Raw genomic sequence first — 14,247 nt, 5'->3', positions numbered from 1 at the left:
GTTGCAGACGCGGCTCGGATCCCGAGTTGCTGTGGCTCTGGCGTAGGCCGGTGGCTACAGCTCCGATTGGACCCCTAGCCTGGGAACCTCCATATGCCGCGGGAGCGGCCCAAGAAATGGCAAAAAGACAAAAAAAAAAAAAAAAAAAAAAAACATACTGTAGTCCATATAGAGTGTTTCACATCTCCCCTCCGGCCCTCGACCTACTGCATTCACCTGATTGTTACTGCATTTGGTCTGATACAGTGGCTTTTTTTTTTAATGATTTAAAAAAATTTTATTTTCTTTGTCTTTTGTCTTTTTAGGACCACACCCAAGGCATCTGGAGGTTCCCAGGCTAGGGGTTGAATTGGAGCTGTAGCTGCTGGCCTACGCCACAGCCACAGCAACTGGGGATCCCAGCTGTGTCTGCGACCTACACCACACTCACGGCAATGCTGGATCCTTAACACCACAGCTCACAGCAACGCCAAGGATGGAACCCGTGTCCTCGTGGATGCTAGTCGGGTTTCTTAACTCCTGAGCCACAACGGGAACTCTGTCAGTGGCATTTTAAGATGGATTTTCAGCGTCAGACATTTTCTCCACTGCAAATCTCATGAAGGCTTCTAGAGCAGGTGATGTACATTCTATGTCTTAGAGATCAAAGCTCTGCCAGACCAGGATTATGATGCAGCAGCGTCATGGCAACTGGACTCAGGTCTTGGGGCTCTCAAGGACATCTGCGTGACCTTTGGGGAAGGTCACAATCTCTGGACTCACATTTAAAAAGTGGAAATCAGGAGTTCCCGTTGTGGCTTGGCAGGTTAAGAACCTGACTTGTATCCATGAGGATGCAAATTCAATCCCTGGCCCCGCTCAGCTCAGTGGGTTAAGGATCCAGCCTTGCCATGAGCTGTGGTGTAGGTCAGAGACAAGGCCAGGCTCTGGTGTTGCTGTGGCTGTGGTGTAGGCTAGCAGCTGTAGCTCTGATTCCACCCCTAGCCTGGGAACTTCCATATGCCTAGGGTGCAGCCCTAAAAAGCAAAAAAATAAAAAATAAAGGTGGGGAGTTCCCGTCGTGGCGCTAGTGGTTAAGGAATCCGACTAGGAACCATGAGGTTGCGGGTTCGGTCCCTGCCCTTGCTCAGTGGGTTAACGATCCGGGTTGCCGTGAGCTGTGGTGTAGGTTGCAGACGCGGCTCGGATCCTGCATTGCTGTGGCTCTGGCTTAGGCTGGTGGCTACACTTCCGATTCGGCCCCTAGCCTGGGAACCTCCATATGCCGTGGGAGCGGCCCAAGAAAAGGCAAACAGACAAAAAAAATAAATAAATAAAGGTGGAAATCACAACCCTTGGGGTGGTTTCCGCGTGCCCACATTCTACTTGGTTCTTAGACTTTGCATTCCCTTGTCCAGAAGGCTCCACAAGGTTTTTTTTTTTGAAAGGACGAAAGAGTCTAAGAAAACTGATAAGGTACTCAAGGTCACAGCGCTAGCAAATCAGAAGGAATTCAGTCTCCATTGTTCCCACGCCAAAGCCCTTTCCGCTCCCCCACCGGTTATGTTTGCGCCCGGGGCATCTTCTGGCGGAGGAAGGCTTGTACAGGAAAAGGCAAGAACGACCCCTATCAAAATCCTGGGGCCCCTGGTAGCGCTCTCCTTGCCAGCCAATGACGTGCCCGACGGGTGTTTGAGTGGAGGGCGACCCGCCAGGAGAGGTCACCAGCTCAGGATGCTCCTGGCTTTGGGGAACTCAGGGTGCCCCCTCTGCTGGCTAGCGACCCCCGCCTCCGCACGGGAGGGCGGCCGGAAGCCCACGACCCTTCCCGCCCCCTGCGGGTCCCCGGGATTCTAACGGAGCCGCGTGCCCGGGGCGGGGCCAAGCGCGATTGGCCGCGCGGAGCCGGGGGCGGGCCCGCAGCGGGCCGGCCGGGCGGGCGCCGACAATGAGCCTCCATAAAAGGGAGCGGCGGGGGCTGGGGCCCCGGATTGAGCCCTCCCCGCCCGGGGTCCCGACGCTCTAGGTCTCGGGGAGGCCCTGACGCGCCGGTCGCAGGCCCGGCCGGCGAGCGGCGGGGAGGGGGCTGCAGTGGGCGGGAGGCGGCTGCTGGTTTGCGCGCCAAGGCCTGTGCGGCTGTCCTCCGGCGTCAGGTCACCGAGATCCACCCCCCAGCCCCGGCCGCGCCATGGCCCTGAAGGCCGAGGGCTCCGCACTCGACTGCTTCGAGGTGACGCTCAAATGCGAGGAAGGGGAGGACGACGAGGAGGCCATGGTGGTGGCCGTAATTCCGCGGCCCGAGCCGATGCTCCGAGGTGAGGATGGGAGGGGATCCCACTTCCGCGTCACGGTCTGGAGCCGGGGTTTCCCATCCCCAGTCGGGGGCCCTGGTGCCCCCTCCTCCACCTCCAGTATGGGGCCCAAGCGCCCCCAACCTGCTCGGGCCTGGGGCCCGGCCGCCCCCTCCCCCCCTCAGTCTGAGGCCCTGGCGGGTTCTTGCTCCACCCCCACCAGGGTTTGGAATCTCAGGCCTCCCCGAATTCCCCCTCCCCCGCCCCCGCCCAGGGTCTGGAGCCTTCGATCCACGCCCCGCGCGCTCCGGATCTTCCGGTGCCCGAGCGCCCCCTCGCCCGGGCCCAGCACGACGGCTTCGAGGTGACGCTGGCCGGTCCCCCAAACCGCGGATACTGCGGAGGCAGAGGCAGGCGCATGGTCCAGGCTGTGTTCTAGGCCGAGGGGCTGCAGGGCCTCCAGGCCGGAGGCTGGGCCACGCACCGTGGTGTCCGGAGCGACTCGGTGGGTGGAGGCAGGCGCCTCTTCAGCCCGCCAAGAGGAGGATTTTCAGGGCGCTCCGTTCCTAAAGCTTTTCTGCTGTCCCCTCTGCATTCCCGGGCCTTGCACTTGAATGAGCCACAGGTGTCAGATTCCAGCGCTTGAGGAGTGAAAGGGATAGATAGCAAACAGCACCCAGTTTTGCAAAAGAAGTGCTCTGAAGGGCGCCCTCAGCCACTACGAAGAGATTGGCCTTGGGAAGGGGTTTGAGGAGCAGTCTGGGAGCTCTCGCTTTTCCCTCCTCCCTCACCGCTTTCTGCAGTCCTCAGGATCTTGCAAATCATAAAGAAAAGTCAAGGGCCACTGTGGTGGAAGCCTTACTGTTCAGGAAAATGCAGATCTTTTCATTCCTAGATAGCTCATTCTTTATGGGGGACAATACCCGAAAGAGGGTGAGAGGGAGGCCTTTTCCTTTAGCTTCAGTAGAGTGTATCCGTGTCTCCCTGCACTGCCTGCCTTCTTTTTGCAGTCATGGGGGTTATAAAATGCGGGAAAGAAAAGGCCCGCTACCCTTCTGAGAGCTTTCAAAGCAAAAGAGGTTCTTTCCCTGCTTCTGAGTGCTCAGTGCCAGGCTGGCTGAGTTAATCCTCTCACCAAGAGCATTCTTCTTCCCCAGAGAAGTAAAAGTCATTCATCAGGTATTTTGGGGAGCCCCTGCTATTTCGGACACTGTTTTAGACTGGCCATGCTAATTGCTATAAGCAAAGATAGAGCTCTGCTCTCTGGAACACGCGCACGCGTGCACACACACACTAATGAACAAAAGCAAATATAGACATGTGTGTCGCATGTTGAGTGGCAATACGTGATTCAGAGAAAAGTAAGTCAAAGTAAGGAGAAAAGAGTTGGGGTGTTTTATTTGCCTGTCAAGTGGGCAGGAAAGGCTTCTGTAAAAAGATGCATTTTAAGCATAGACCCTAAGAAAGCGAGGGAAGAGAACCTGTAGATAATCGGAGGCAAAACATTTGGGCAGAGCTTATGACAAGTGCACAGGTCCTGAAGCAGAAGCTTCCTGGAAGATTTGGGGTGGGGGAGGAAAAAAAGACTAAAGGAAGGCTTTGGGCCAGGGGGTTGGAAGGATGGGCTTCCCACTTGCTGAGATGGGAGGGCTGGGGTGCAGGATTGTGGGGTAGGGCATTAAGGTTGGAACCTGTTTATTTATGACATATGTAAGCGGAAAGGTCAGATGGGAAGTTAGGGCATGTGACTCTAAATTTCCTGCAAGGGAGTTCCCCTCGTGGCTCAGTGGTTAATGAACCCGACTAGGATCCATGAGGATGTGGGTTCAATCCCTGGCCTTGCTCAGTGGGTTAAGGCTCTGGCATTGCCATGGGCTGTGGTGTAGGTCACACACGAGGCTTGGATCTGGTGTGGCTGTGGCTGTGGCCTAGGCCAGCAGCTATAGCTCTGATCTGACTCCTATCCTGGGAACTTCCATATGCCGAGAGTGCAGCCCTAAAAAGCAAAAAATAAATAAGTTCCTGGGCGAGTCTGGCTAGAGGTGTAGACCTGGGAGTTGTCAGCAGGCAGCCGTAGGGAAGAGACCATCAGAGGAGCGAGGTAGACGGAAGGGATCCAAGGGCAGAGTCATGGAATGTCGCATTGACTCCGGTCTGGAGGTCGAGTCATTCCTCATCAAACGCTGCTAAATGCCACTACATGGCAGGCCCTGCACTGGGTGCTGCAGGCACAGGTGTGAAGGATAAAAAGTCCATTCTGGAGTTCCCGTCGTGGTGCAGTGGTTAACGAATCCGACTAGGAACCATGAGGTTTCGGGCTCAGTCCCTGCCCTTGCTCAGTGGGTTAACGATCCGGTGTTGCCGTGAGCTGTGGTGTAGGTTGCAGAAGCGGCTCGGATCCCACGTTGCTGTGGCTCTGGCGTAGGCTGGTGGCTGCAGCTCCGATTAGACCCCTAGCCTGGGAACCTCCATATGCCGCAGGAGCGGCCCAAGAAATAGCAAAAAAGACAAAAAAAAAAAAGTCCATTCTGTCCTGGACCTCTGTTGTTGTGGGGAAACTCTGTGAACACACAAAGCGCATCAGACGGCATTGTGTACTTTGGAGGAAAAGAAACGGTGAGGGGAACGGGGAGCACAGGTGGGGCAGAGACGCCTCGGTGAGAAGACATGTCTTTTGGAGAAGAAACAGGCATGAATGCCCAAAAAAGAGCCCCAGTGAAGTAAGAGAAGAACCAATAGAAGGCGGTGCCCAGGAATCCAGGTGACAGAAATCAAGATGGAGAAAGCAATTGGTCAAAGGATGAAGTTCAAGAGCCGACTGCTAGATTTATCATCAGTGACCTTGGCAAAAGCTGTGCTGGAGGAGTGGTGGGAAAGACAGCACAGCTGCAACCAAGAGGTCAGGATTCCTGTCCAGGGTCACATGGGAGAGGTGCAAGCCAGCCTTGGAGCTGTCTTCTGAAACCAAGCCAATTTTCATACCCATTTCCAATGCCACCTCTTCCAGGCAGTCCGCAGGTGTTGGGACCTCCCATATTTGTATCTTGCCCCTTCTTGGGAGGCAAGACGGGTGCGGCCATGAGGAATCAGAAGCACTGAGCTGCCAGGCTACCATGGGTCTGAGCCTGCATCCTTTGCTGAGCTGAGAAGGGGTCCAACCTTGTAGGAGCTCATGGTTGATGGACACAGGGAACAGGTGGCATGTTGACCAGTAGAAATGGGTAGAGTCACCACTGCAAAGGCTCTGGGCGTTGTGGAAGGGGAAGCTAGTTCCAACAGGGTGGGGTGGCCTCTTGATGGGGCCTTAATGGATGGAGGAATAGACGTGGACGCGCCACTGATAGAAGGCTCGTTGAGCCTCTCCTCTCCTGCGTGCCAGGCCCTGCGGGGACCGTGAGATGACAAAATTGGCCGTTTTTGTCCTCAAGGCAGTGTGCACTTTGGCCTGGAGGTCCGGTGTGGATCTAACCAGCTGCAGGTGTGGAAGGTGGAGAGGGCTTGACGGGGGTGAGGTTTGAGCAGGGCCGGGAAGGAAGCAGAGTTTGCCAGACTGATGCCCGGGTGGTCTGGACAGATGTGCCAAGGCCAAAAACATGCAGGAATGTAGCCTGTTGGAAAAATTGGTTGGACCTGTGGTCCAAGACCAGATTGAGGTAGTAGGGTACACGGAGACACATGGGCTATGCTTAACGTGGCCAGCGCCTCATGGGCTCCAGGGGAAAGAGACTCGGTGGGAATGTTCCCTGCACACGCTCATGTTTGAGGAGTCAGGTTCTCTGTCTTTATCGGTCCCCCCCCTTCCCTCTGTAGTGGCCCAGCAGGAGAAGACCCCCCCGCCGAGGCCCAGCCTGCTGGAGGCGGGCAGCGATGGCTGTGAGGAGCCCAAGCAGCAGGTGTCTTGGGAGCAGGAGTTCCTGGTGGGGAACAGCCCGGGAGGCAGCGGGCGCGCCCTGTGCATGGTGTGCGGGGCCGAGATCCGGGCCCCCTCGGCAGACACGGCACGCACCCACATCCTGGAGCAGCACCCTCACACCCTGGACCTGAGCCCTTCCGAGAAGAGCAACATCCTGGAGGCCTGGAGTGAGGGGGTGGCCCTTTTGCAAGACTTCAGAGCCGAGCAGCCATCCCCACCCCACTCAGGTAGTTGGGCCGGGCGGGGGCGGGGGCGGTGGTGGAGGGCGAAGTCAGAACTCTTGTCGCTCACGGGCGTCTGCCCCCTTCAGACCCAGGCCAGGATGTCGACGCAGACCCAGACTCGGACCCCGACCCTGCCAAAATGCCAGCGGAGATTGTCGTGCTCCTCGACTCCGAGGACAGCACGTCCCTCCCCAGAAGGAGCCGGCCCCGGGGACTCCGCCCTCTGGAGCTTCCTGGTCAGTCCTGAGAAGCCAGTGAGGACGGGGGGTGGGGAAGCTGGGGCCCTGCGTGCCGGTGGGGGCAGGCTGTTGGGAGGGGTGCGCCCTGAGGTTGCAGGAATTGGGCTTCTTGAAAAGATCTCTGTGTCTTGCAGCCGCCCCGGCCCCAGAACCAGTGAGCAAGAAGCCCCGCGGTCAGAGATGGAAGGAGCCCCCTGGAGAGGAGCCGGTCAGAAAGAAAAGAGGCAGACCCATGACCAAACCCCTGGACCTGGACCCTGACCCTGACCCAGGTGAAGAGGGAGGTGTGGGCTCCAGGAGGAAGGCTGGGGCCGTGGGAGGGGGAGCCGGCACCCGCACCTCACCCGAGGCCGCAGACTCCGCCCTCGGGATGCTGGCCTTGGTGGGGTGGGCAGCCCGGCCTTCTGGACTCACGGTCCGTCCTGTCCTCCCTTCCAGATCCCCCCTCACCTGACTCACCCACAGAGACTTTCGCAGCTCCCCCCGAGGTCCGACACTTCACCGATGGCAGCTTTCCCCCCGGCTTCGTCCTCCAGCTCTTCTCCCACACCCAGCTCAGGGCCTCAGACAGCAAGGACTCGCCCAAAGAGGTGGGAGTTGCAGAAGGAGGCCTTCTCCAGGCGGAAAGCCCCTCTCCAGGTGAGCTCCTGGGAGGGGACGACGACAACGAGTGGGGGATCAGGCAGGCTGTTTCCCTGGGGTCTGGCCTCCAAGAGGGGTAGAGGGGGCTTATGCCGCGGTCCCCTGGCAGGTGGATTTGAATGACACAGGCTGGCCGGAGAGGTAAGTATTTCGCGAGCTCCTTGGTCGTGTCCTGGTTAATAGGTTGTGTCAGGCCAGTGCTCCCCAGAGCCCAACATCCATCACCCACTTAAGGTTGAGTCCAGCTGGAGCCTGAGCTGCCCACCTTGGCCCTAGAAGAGCAGGGGCCTAGATGAGACTGAATACAGGAGATGAGACTGAGCACCTGCCACCTCCGCTGTGTGTTGTCTAACAGCAGTGAGCACTTGGGCTTCTGTCACATGGTCTGATTTTAAGAGACTTTTATGTGCAGATCTTCTGTCCTCTATAAAAGTGTCTTCTCCAGATGGATAGGCTGAGCCTCAGAGAGCTGGTCCTTCTCCACGGTCCTTGTACACGTTTCCTGTGGCTGCTGTAACAAATTGCCGCAAACTTAGTGGCTTACACCAGCACAGATGTGCTACTTTCTAGTTCCAGAGATCAGCGACCTGAGCCACTCTCACTGGGCCGATGGTCCTTTCTGGATCCTCGGGGGAGAGGTTTGCCTCCTGCAGCTTCTAGCGGCTGCCTGCGTTCTATGCTCTCCATCCGTCTTCAGAGTCAGCAATGCCATTTTTTGTTCTGACTCTTCTCCCTCCTCCTCCTTTGAGGACCCTCACAATTACCCTGAGCCCACCCACACCATCCAGGTGGTCTCTCTTTTCGCACACTCGGCTGGTGAGCAGTGTCGGTTCCATTTGCAGCCTTAGTTCTTCCTCCTGTGTAGTATGTACCGTATTGACTGACCCTGCGGGTTAGGACATGGACGTTTTTGGGGAGGATTCTGCTACCACAGTCACCAAGCAGTCGCAGAATTCAGTGGAGACTAGTCTGTCCAGTGGGGCAGCAGCTGAGCCTGGCTCCTCTCTTGGTCTCTCCAGGCCATGCCCTGCTCATAGCATCCTGGGCTCTTGAAGGAGTGAATGGGTGACACAGAGAGTGCCTTGTCCTTCCTGCCTGAAATGGGCATTTGAAGTTGGAGCCCTGATGGCACATGGGGTGCAGGAGGCTCCCCAGGGCAGGGCTCTCAAAAAAGGAGGTGTGCTCTTTGCCTAAAGAGAGGAGAGGAGTTCCCATCATGGCACAGTGTAAACAAATCCGACTAGGAACGATGAGGACGCAGGTTCAATCCCTGGCCTCACTCAGTGGGTTAAGGATCCGGCATTGCCTTGAGCTGTGGTGTGGGTCACAGACGTGGCTTGGATCTGATGTGGCTGTGGCATAGCTGTAGCTCCGATATGACCCCTAGCCTAGGAACTTTCATTTGCCGCAGGTGCAGCCCTAAAAAGCAGGAAAAAAAAAAAAAAGGCAACATGCCTTGGTGGTGTCCACTGTCAGGAACTTGGCTCCTCCACCCTGCACGTTCACCTGGGGGGGAGCCTTACGGCTCTGTGTGCTTGTAGGTGCACGAGTGCTTTCATCTGTTTATTTTTTACCAAAAGGGGCTCCGCTTTTCTTAGTCTGGGTACGGGCCACACCGCTCAAGGTCTTCACTGTCTCAGGTTTCATCCAGAGTCGCCTCCCAGGACTGGGCTCTGCCTGGACTTGAGTGTTTCCTGAGCCCCTGTGTATCCTCCCGGACCCCTGCTCTAAATGGCTGGCCTCTTCCTCTAGCTAATGGGTCTTCTGGTTTCATTCTCAAAAGAGGGCCTTCATTTCAGGCCCTGGGGTACCCTGCGCCCAAACTCCCCCTCTCTGGAGTGACCAGTAGCTGAGAAGGGCACCCCCTGAGATCTCAGGTTCATATGGGGGGAGTGGGCAAAGCCTGGGTTCACAGGGCTGATTGAATGATGTGAGGGGGTTCCCGGTAGTGGCAGGGACCTGTGGAGGTTGGAGATGGTCCAGAAACTGCGGGCGACACTAAGTGACAAAGCAGAAAGTGTTCCTGAAGCGCAGCCCCAAGGGAAGTGCTCTGGGAGATGACAAGGGCACGGCCATCTCTGCCCCCAAGAAGCTCACAGTCTGCCCCAGGGCGCGGGTCGGCAGGCAGAGAGTGATGGGGCGCTCACAGTGGCTCTGCAGAGCGTGGCTCCAGACCGTTTGGGGTGTTAAGAAACCTACACTCAGGTGTCTCAGAAACCTGTGAGGCCTCAACCAGAATGTCTCTACTTGGAGTTACTCAATTTCTCCAAGGATTTTATTTGAGTAAAGATCCTACCCTTTGGGAGCATAGCAGGTTAAGGATCCAGCACTGTCCCCTCTGTGGTTGGCGTTGCTGTTGTGGCTCTGGTTCAGTCCCTGGCCCAGGAACTTCAGGGGCCTCTCGGCATGAGAGCCCACTCACAAATAGTGGGGAAAGCCTCTTGGAGTTCCCCGGGGTGGCTCAGCAGGTTAAGGATCTGGCGTTGTCACTGCTGTGGCTCAGGTTCAATCCCTGGCCCAGGAACTTCCACATGCCACAGTTGTGGCCCCCAAAAAAGTCTCTTTGTCTTGCTGGTGTTTAATTTGAATAGGAGCTAGAAATCTGGCTTGGGATACCTTGGCTAAACCCAGTGTGTTCCCAGGCTGGACCAAGGAGAAGGGAGAGGGAGTGGGTGTGCGTGTGCGTGTGTGCGTGTGCGTGTGTGTGAGAGAGAGAGACGGTGATTTTGTAAGCGTCATAAGGGGCAAGGTCCTGTTCACTGCTGAACCCTCAGCACCTAGAACAGGGCCTGGCACCAAGGACGCCCTCAGGAAGGATTTATTGGCAGGCGAGTGGGTGGTGGCTGCCTCACTTGTCATTCTGGTGGTGACATTTCCATTCTCTGCTCAGAGACGAGCCTTAGTGAGAAACAAGAGGAACAGGCTCCGGCCACCCTCTGAGAAGGTGTGCACATGCACACACGTGCACAAGTGTGGAGGAAGGAGGGGGGCGAAGCTGGGGAAGCAGAGGGATTTGGGCACAACTGGGAGGGAAGCGGAGGCAGTTCAGGGATCAGGCTGCCAAGGGGCCTCCGCGTGTCCCAGGGCCGATGCGTCCTCCCGGCTTTGCTCGCTGAGGGCCTGGGGCTCTGGTCACCCGCTGCTCTCGCTCTTCCGACGCTCCCTCCCCGTCACGCGCCCCTCCGCCCTCCCTGCCGCCCGCAGGAATTGGCACTTCCTGAACTCTTTCGTATGGTATTTCCTGAAACCCACGCAGCCACCTTAGGTTCTGTATTATGACGTCCCTTCGACAGAAGAGGGAACTGAGCCTTGGGGAGGTGTGGTCCCCTCTCCACTCGGCCGGTGTGGCCGGTACGCGGCAGCCCGTGCCTTTCTCCTGGGCCCCGTGCAGACCTGCCCTGCCCGCGGGGAGTGCCCGGGATCAGTTCCTTCGGACCATGAATTGTTCTTTTCTCTGGTTCTTCCTTGTCGCCCTGTACAAAGCTGTTCTTTCTCCTTTCTGGACCCCTCGTCCCTCCCTAGCCACCCTAGCCCCTGTCCCATTTGTCGCTAAGCCTTTTTCAGCAAAGCTGGAGAGCTTTTCTGTACTGACTGCCTCCAAGACTGTCTTTGGAAGCCACTTGAGTCCCAACTTTCATACTCAGCACCCCACGCTCAAATGGCTTTTTTGGCAGGATCGCCACTGGTGTCTGTCAGGGTAGGCCCAGCGGCCAGGTCTCAGACCTTGTCTTTCCGGGCCTGGCAGGACCAAGGCTCCCCTCCCTCCCTCCTTCCCAGAGACATTTCTGCCCCTGGCTTCTTCGAAGGCAGTTGCACCTGCGCCTCTTGCCCGTTTGTTCCCAGCTTCCCAGGTTGGCTTCTGGGCTTGTTCTTCCATTTCTCGAATGTGTGCTCCTTTGGGTGGAGACGTTTCTGTTTCATTCACTGGGATTTCCCCAGTGCCCAGCACAGGATGTTTGGTGAAGGAACAGATGACGGACTGGATGACCCGGCTGTGGCTCAGGATCTGCGCTCCCCCCTGTGTGATGCGTCCAGGCTCACAGCTCGAAGCGCCTTTGAGCAGCTCACAAGCCCACCTTTTTCCTTCGTCAGTCCCGGCCTCTCTCTTGCCCATGTGACATGTCTGGATGGTCCTCTGAGATCTCTCAAACTTGGCATTTCTGAGGGGAACCCTGCCTCCCCCTCCCCACCCCGCTTCCCCGCGAAGCTGAAGCCCTGTTTGATTTGCTTGGGCCAAACCCTCGGAGTCATCCTCTTCCATCTCTCAGACTCCACATCGGTCGTCAGCTAACCTGTTAGGCCCACCTTCAAACTGCTCAGAATCGACCCCCTCGCTCCTACTGCTGTGACCTCCGTGCACGATTCCTTAAACAACCCTCGAACCTGTTTCCCAGACAAGTGGGCTTCTGTTCTTTGCCCTCGTCCGTCTCCTACAGCAGCCGCGGCCCCTGTTGAAAACACAAGTGGGATCCCGTCACTGCTCTGCTCAGAGCCCTCCGGCAGTGTCACCTCACCCTCCAGATAAAAGCCGGAGTCCTCGTGGTGACCGGTGGTCCTCACGCCGGGGCCTTTCTCTCTCCCACTCACCGGGGCGTCCGCATTTGCTCTTTCTCCCACGAGGAGTGCTGTGCCCCAGCCAGACACCGCTGCCCCGTCGTTTCCTATACATCTTCACTCCCTTGTCAGCTCCCTGAGGCCTTCCCTGCTACTCTGCTCCCTTCACGGCTGTCTTGTCTGTGTATATGATACAACAGATGTGTTTTTTAATTTCGTTGTCCTGTTCACTGGCTCTCAGCACTGGGACGTAAGTTCCAAGACCACTTGGCCCCATGGACTGGGATACCCCTAGCACCTGGAGGAGCGGGCACAGTGCAGTTGCCCAGTAAGTTATTGTTGAATTAAAGAGCAGATGAGTGGGCTCCTTTGTCAGAGAGACGAAAGAAGCTCCTGTGGACACAAAGCATTTTGTTGAGTTGCACAGCCCAGTGGCAGCCATGGAGTCGTCTTAAGTCTCAACAAACCTAACAGCAAAATTGTACCTGTTTTCTCTGCCACATTTTAAATCACCGTGTCTCTGGAGCTCCTGTTGTGGTACAGTGGAAGTGAATCCGACTAGGAACCGTGAGGTTGTGGGTTCGATCCCTGGCCTCGCTCAGTGGGTTAAGGATCGGGCATTGCTGTGAGCTGTGGTGTAGGCCAGCGGCTGTAGCTCCGATTCGACCTCTAGCCTGGGAACCTCCATATGCCACGGGTGTGGCTCTAAAAAGACAGAAAAGACAAAAAAAAAAGCAGTCAATCCATCACCATGTCTCTAGAAACAGTGCGGAAGAAACCCCGAGGTAATACGATGCCACAACAGTTGCAACCCCCGTTTTCTTTGCTTTTCAATGTAACTTGCATATGCCATGTTGAAGGGACAACTTGGTAGCTGCCCTGTGGCTGTCGGCACTCTTGAGGTTTTGGCCATTATGAGTAGCTTCTCTGCGCTGCTAAGGGGGACAGCTGACTCCTCCATGGTCAGGGCAGCAAAGCAGAGCCAGGAATCGCCGTCCAGGGCTCTTTCCTCTACCTTGCATGTTCACCTGAGAGCTCCCTTGTGGGCAAAGCCAGGCCTTTTTCTGCTTGGGGGTATTTCCCCAACCCATCAGGCTAGGGTGCCAGGAAGGTTTAGATGAAATGGAGTCCACTGAAGGTAAGAGTGGAAGGAGCAGGGGACAACGCAGAGCATCCAAAATACACGGGGGAGGCAGGCTGCAGGGGGCCTGCTGATGCCCGAGGAGGCCCTAGTGCTTGGTGCTGGTCCTTGGATGAGCCACAAGCTGAGCCTCCCACTGTCCCTGGGCTTCCCCTCAGACCACAGGTACTGGGCTGTGGAATTGAAGGCCTTGAAATGAGGGTGCAGTGTGCCAAGACCCCCAGGGAACGTCCTTGTGGTGGGCCGCCTGGAGGGCCCTGACTCTGCTCTCTGCTCCCATCCCTGCCCAGCTCCCCCTCCGGGGCTTCGCGGGACGCTGGATCTCCAGGTTATCCACGTGCGGCTGGAGGAGCCCCCGGCAGTGAGCCTCCTGCAAGACTGGTCCAAGCACCCCCAGGGCAGCAAGGGTGTGGGAGCAGGTGACACCCCAGACTGGCCCTCGGTTCTGTCGGAATCCAGCACCACTGTCAGGGGGCAGCCAGAGGCAGGGAGTGGCGTGTAGGTTCTTGCTTTTCTGGGGTGGGAGGGAGGGAGGGAGGAGGCAGTGTCCCCCTTCGGCTTGTCACTCAGAGCTGCCCGACTCGGCCACCTGATGGAGAGTAAAACCAGGTGCCAAGGCAGGATGGAGGAGAGGAAGGCGGGTAGCATCTGCTGTCCCCGCGGCGCTGGAGAACGTCTCCCCAGCAAGACAGAGGCCAGGCCAGGGGGGCCGAGGGCTGTCGGGCTGTCGTGCAGTAGGGCATTGGGCCTGTGGAGAACACCCACCCAATCCTTCCTTTTGCTGACCCAGACCTCTGGCCCCCTGACCTCCTCCCGCCCCTCGGCCCCCACCATTCTCCCTTGGCACAGTGCCTTACACAAGAGGTGGTCGCGACGGTGTTGAACTGAGTCCCACTACCTCGGGGGCTGCCTCTCCTCCCCCACCTGTTCGGGCTCCTAAACCAGGAGCCTCCATTACCTCTTCCCGCTCCGTCCCCGCAGGTGGCCAGAACAGCCTGCCTGGGGGCTCGGTCACTCCTGCTCTCGTGTTCACCTCTTTTCCTGTTGTATATATCTCCTTTGTTGACAATAAATTATTTTTTTTTATGAAGAGAGTTCCGTCTGGGCCATCATTGGGGGGAGGGGTTTCCTGGAGCGACCTCGAGGGGCAGAAGGGCTGAGAGGTGGTTCTGGGTGGGAGCCAGAAAGCCACTATCCTGGAGGCTGAAACAGGAGCAGGCTTTGTTGGGCCCGTGGGCTGAGGCTGTGTTGGCATCAGAGGAGC

General features: G+C 57.2%; 1 protein-coding gene across 2 annotated transcripts; it reads left to right on the top strand.

Annotated features, from left to right (window-relative positions):
- On the top strand, positions 1,904-14,077 carry C2H11orf84 (chromosome 2 C11orf84 homolog). Of its 2 annotated transcripts, none has more exons than XM_003353799.4 (6): positions 1,904-2,294; positions 6,081-6,410; positions 6,494-6,643; positions 6,781-6,918; positions 7,085-7,285; positions 13,274-14,077. In XM_003353799.4, the coding sequence occupies exons 1-6, from the start codon at positions 2,168-2,170 to the stop codon at positions 13,483-13,485; spliced, it is 1,158 nt and encodes a 385-aa protein (XP_003353847.1). In that variant the 5' UTR covers positions 1,904-2,167; the 3' UTR covers positions 13,486-14,077. The 2 variants fall into 2 exon arrangements, with proteins under 2 accessions (XP_003353847.1, XP_020938561.1); XM_021082902.1 differs by lacking the exon at positions 13,274-14,077 and adding an exon at positions 11,228-12,055.

This window comes from Sus scrofa, chromosome 2 (assembly GCF_000003025.6).
Source record: "Sus scrofa isolate TJ Tabasco breed Duroc chromosome 2, Sscrofa11.1, whole genome shotgun sequence".
NCBI classification, from domain to species: domain Eukaryota; kingdom Metazoa; phylum Chordata; class Mammalia; order Artiodactyla; family Suidae; genus Sus; species Sus scrofa.
This window is presented reverse-complemented; position numbering and strand designations above follow the sequence as displayed.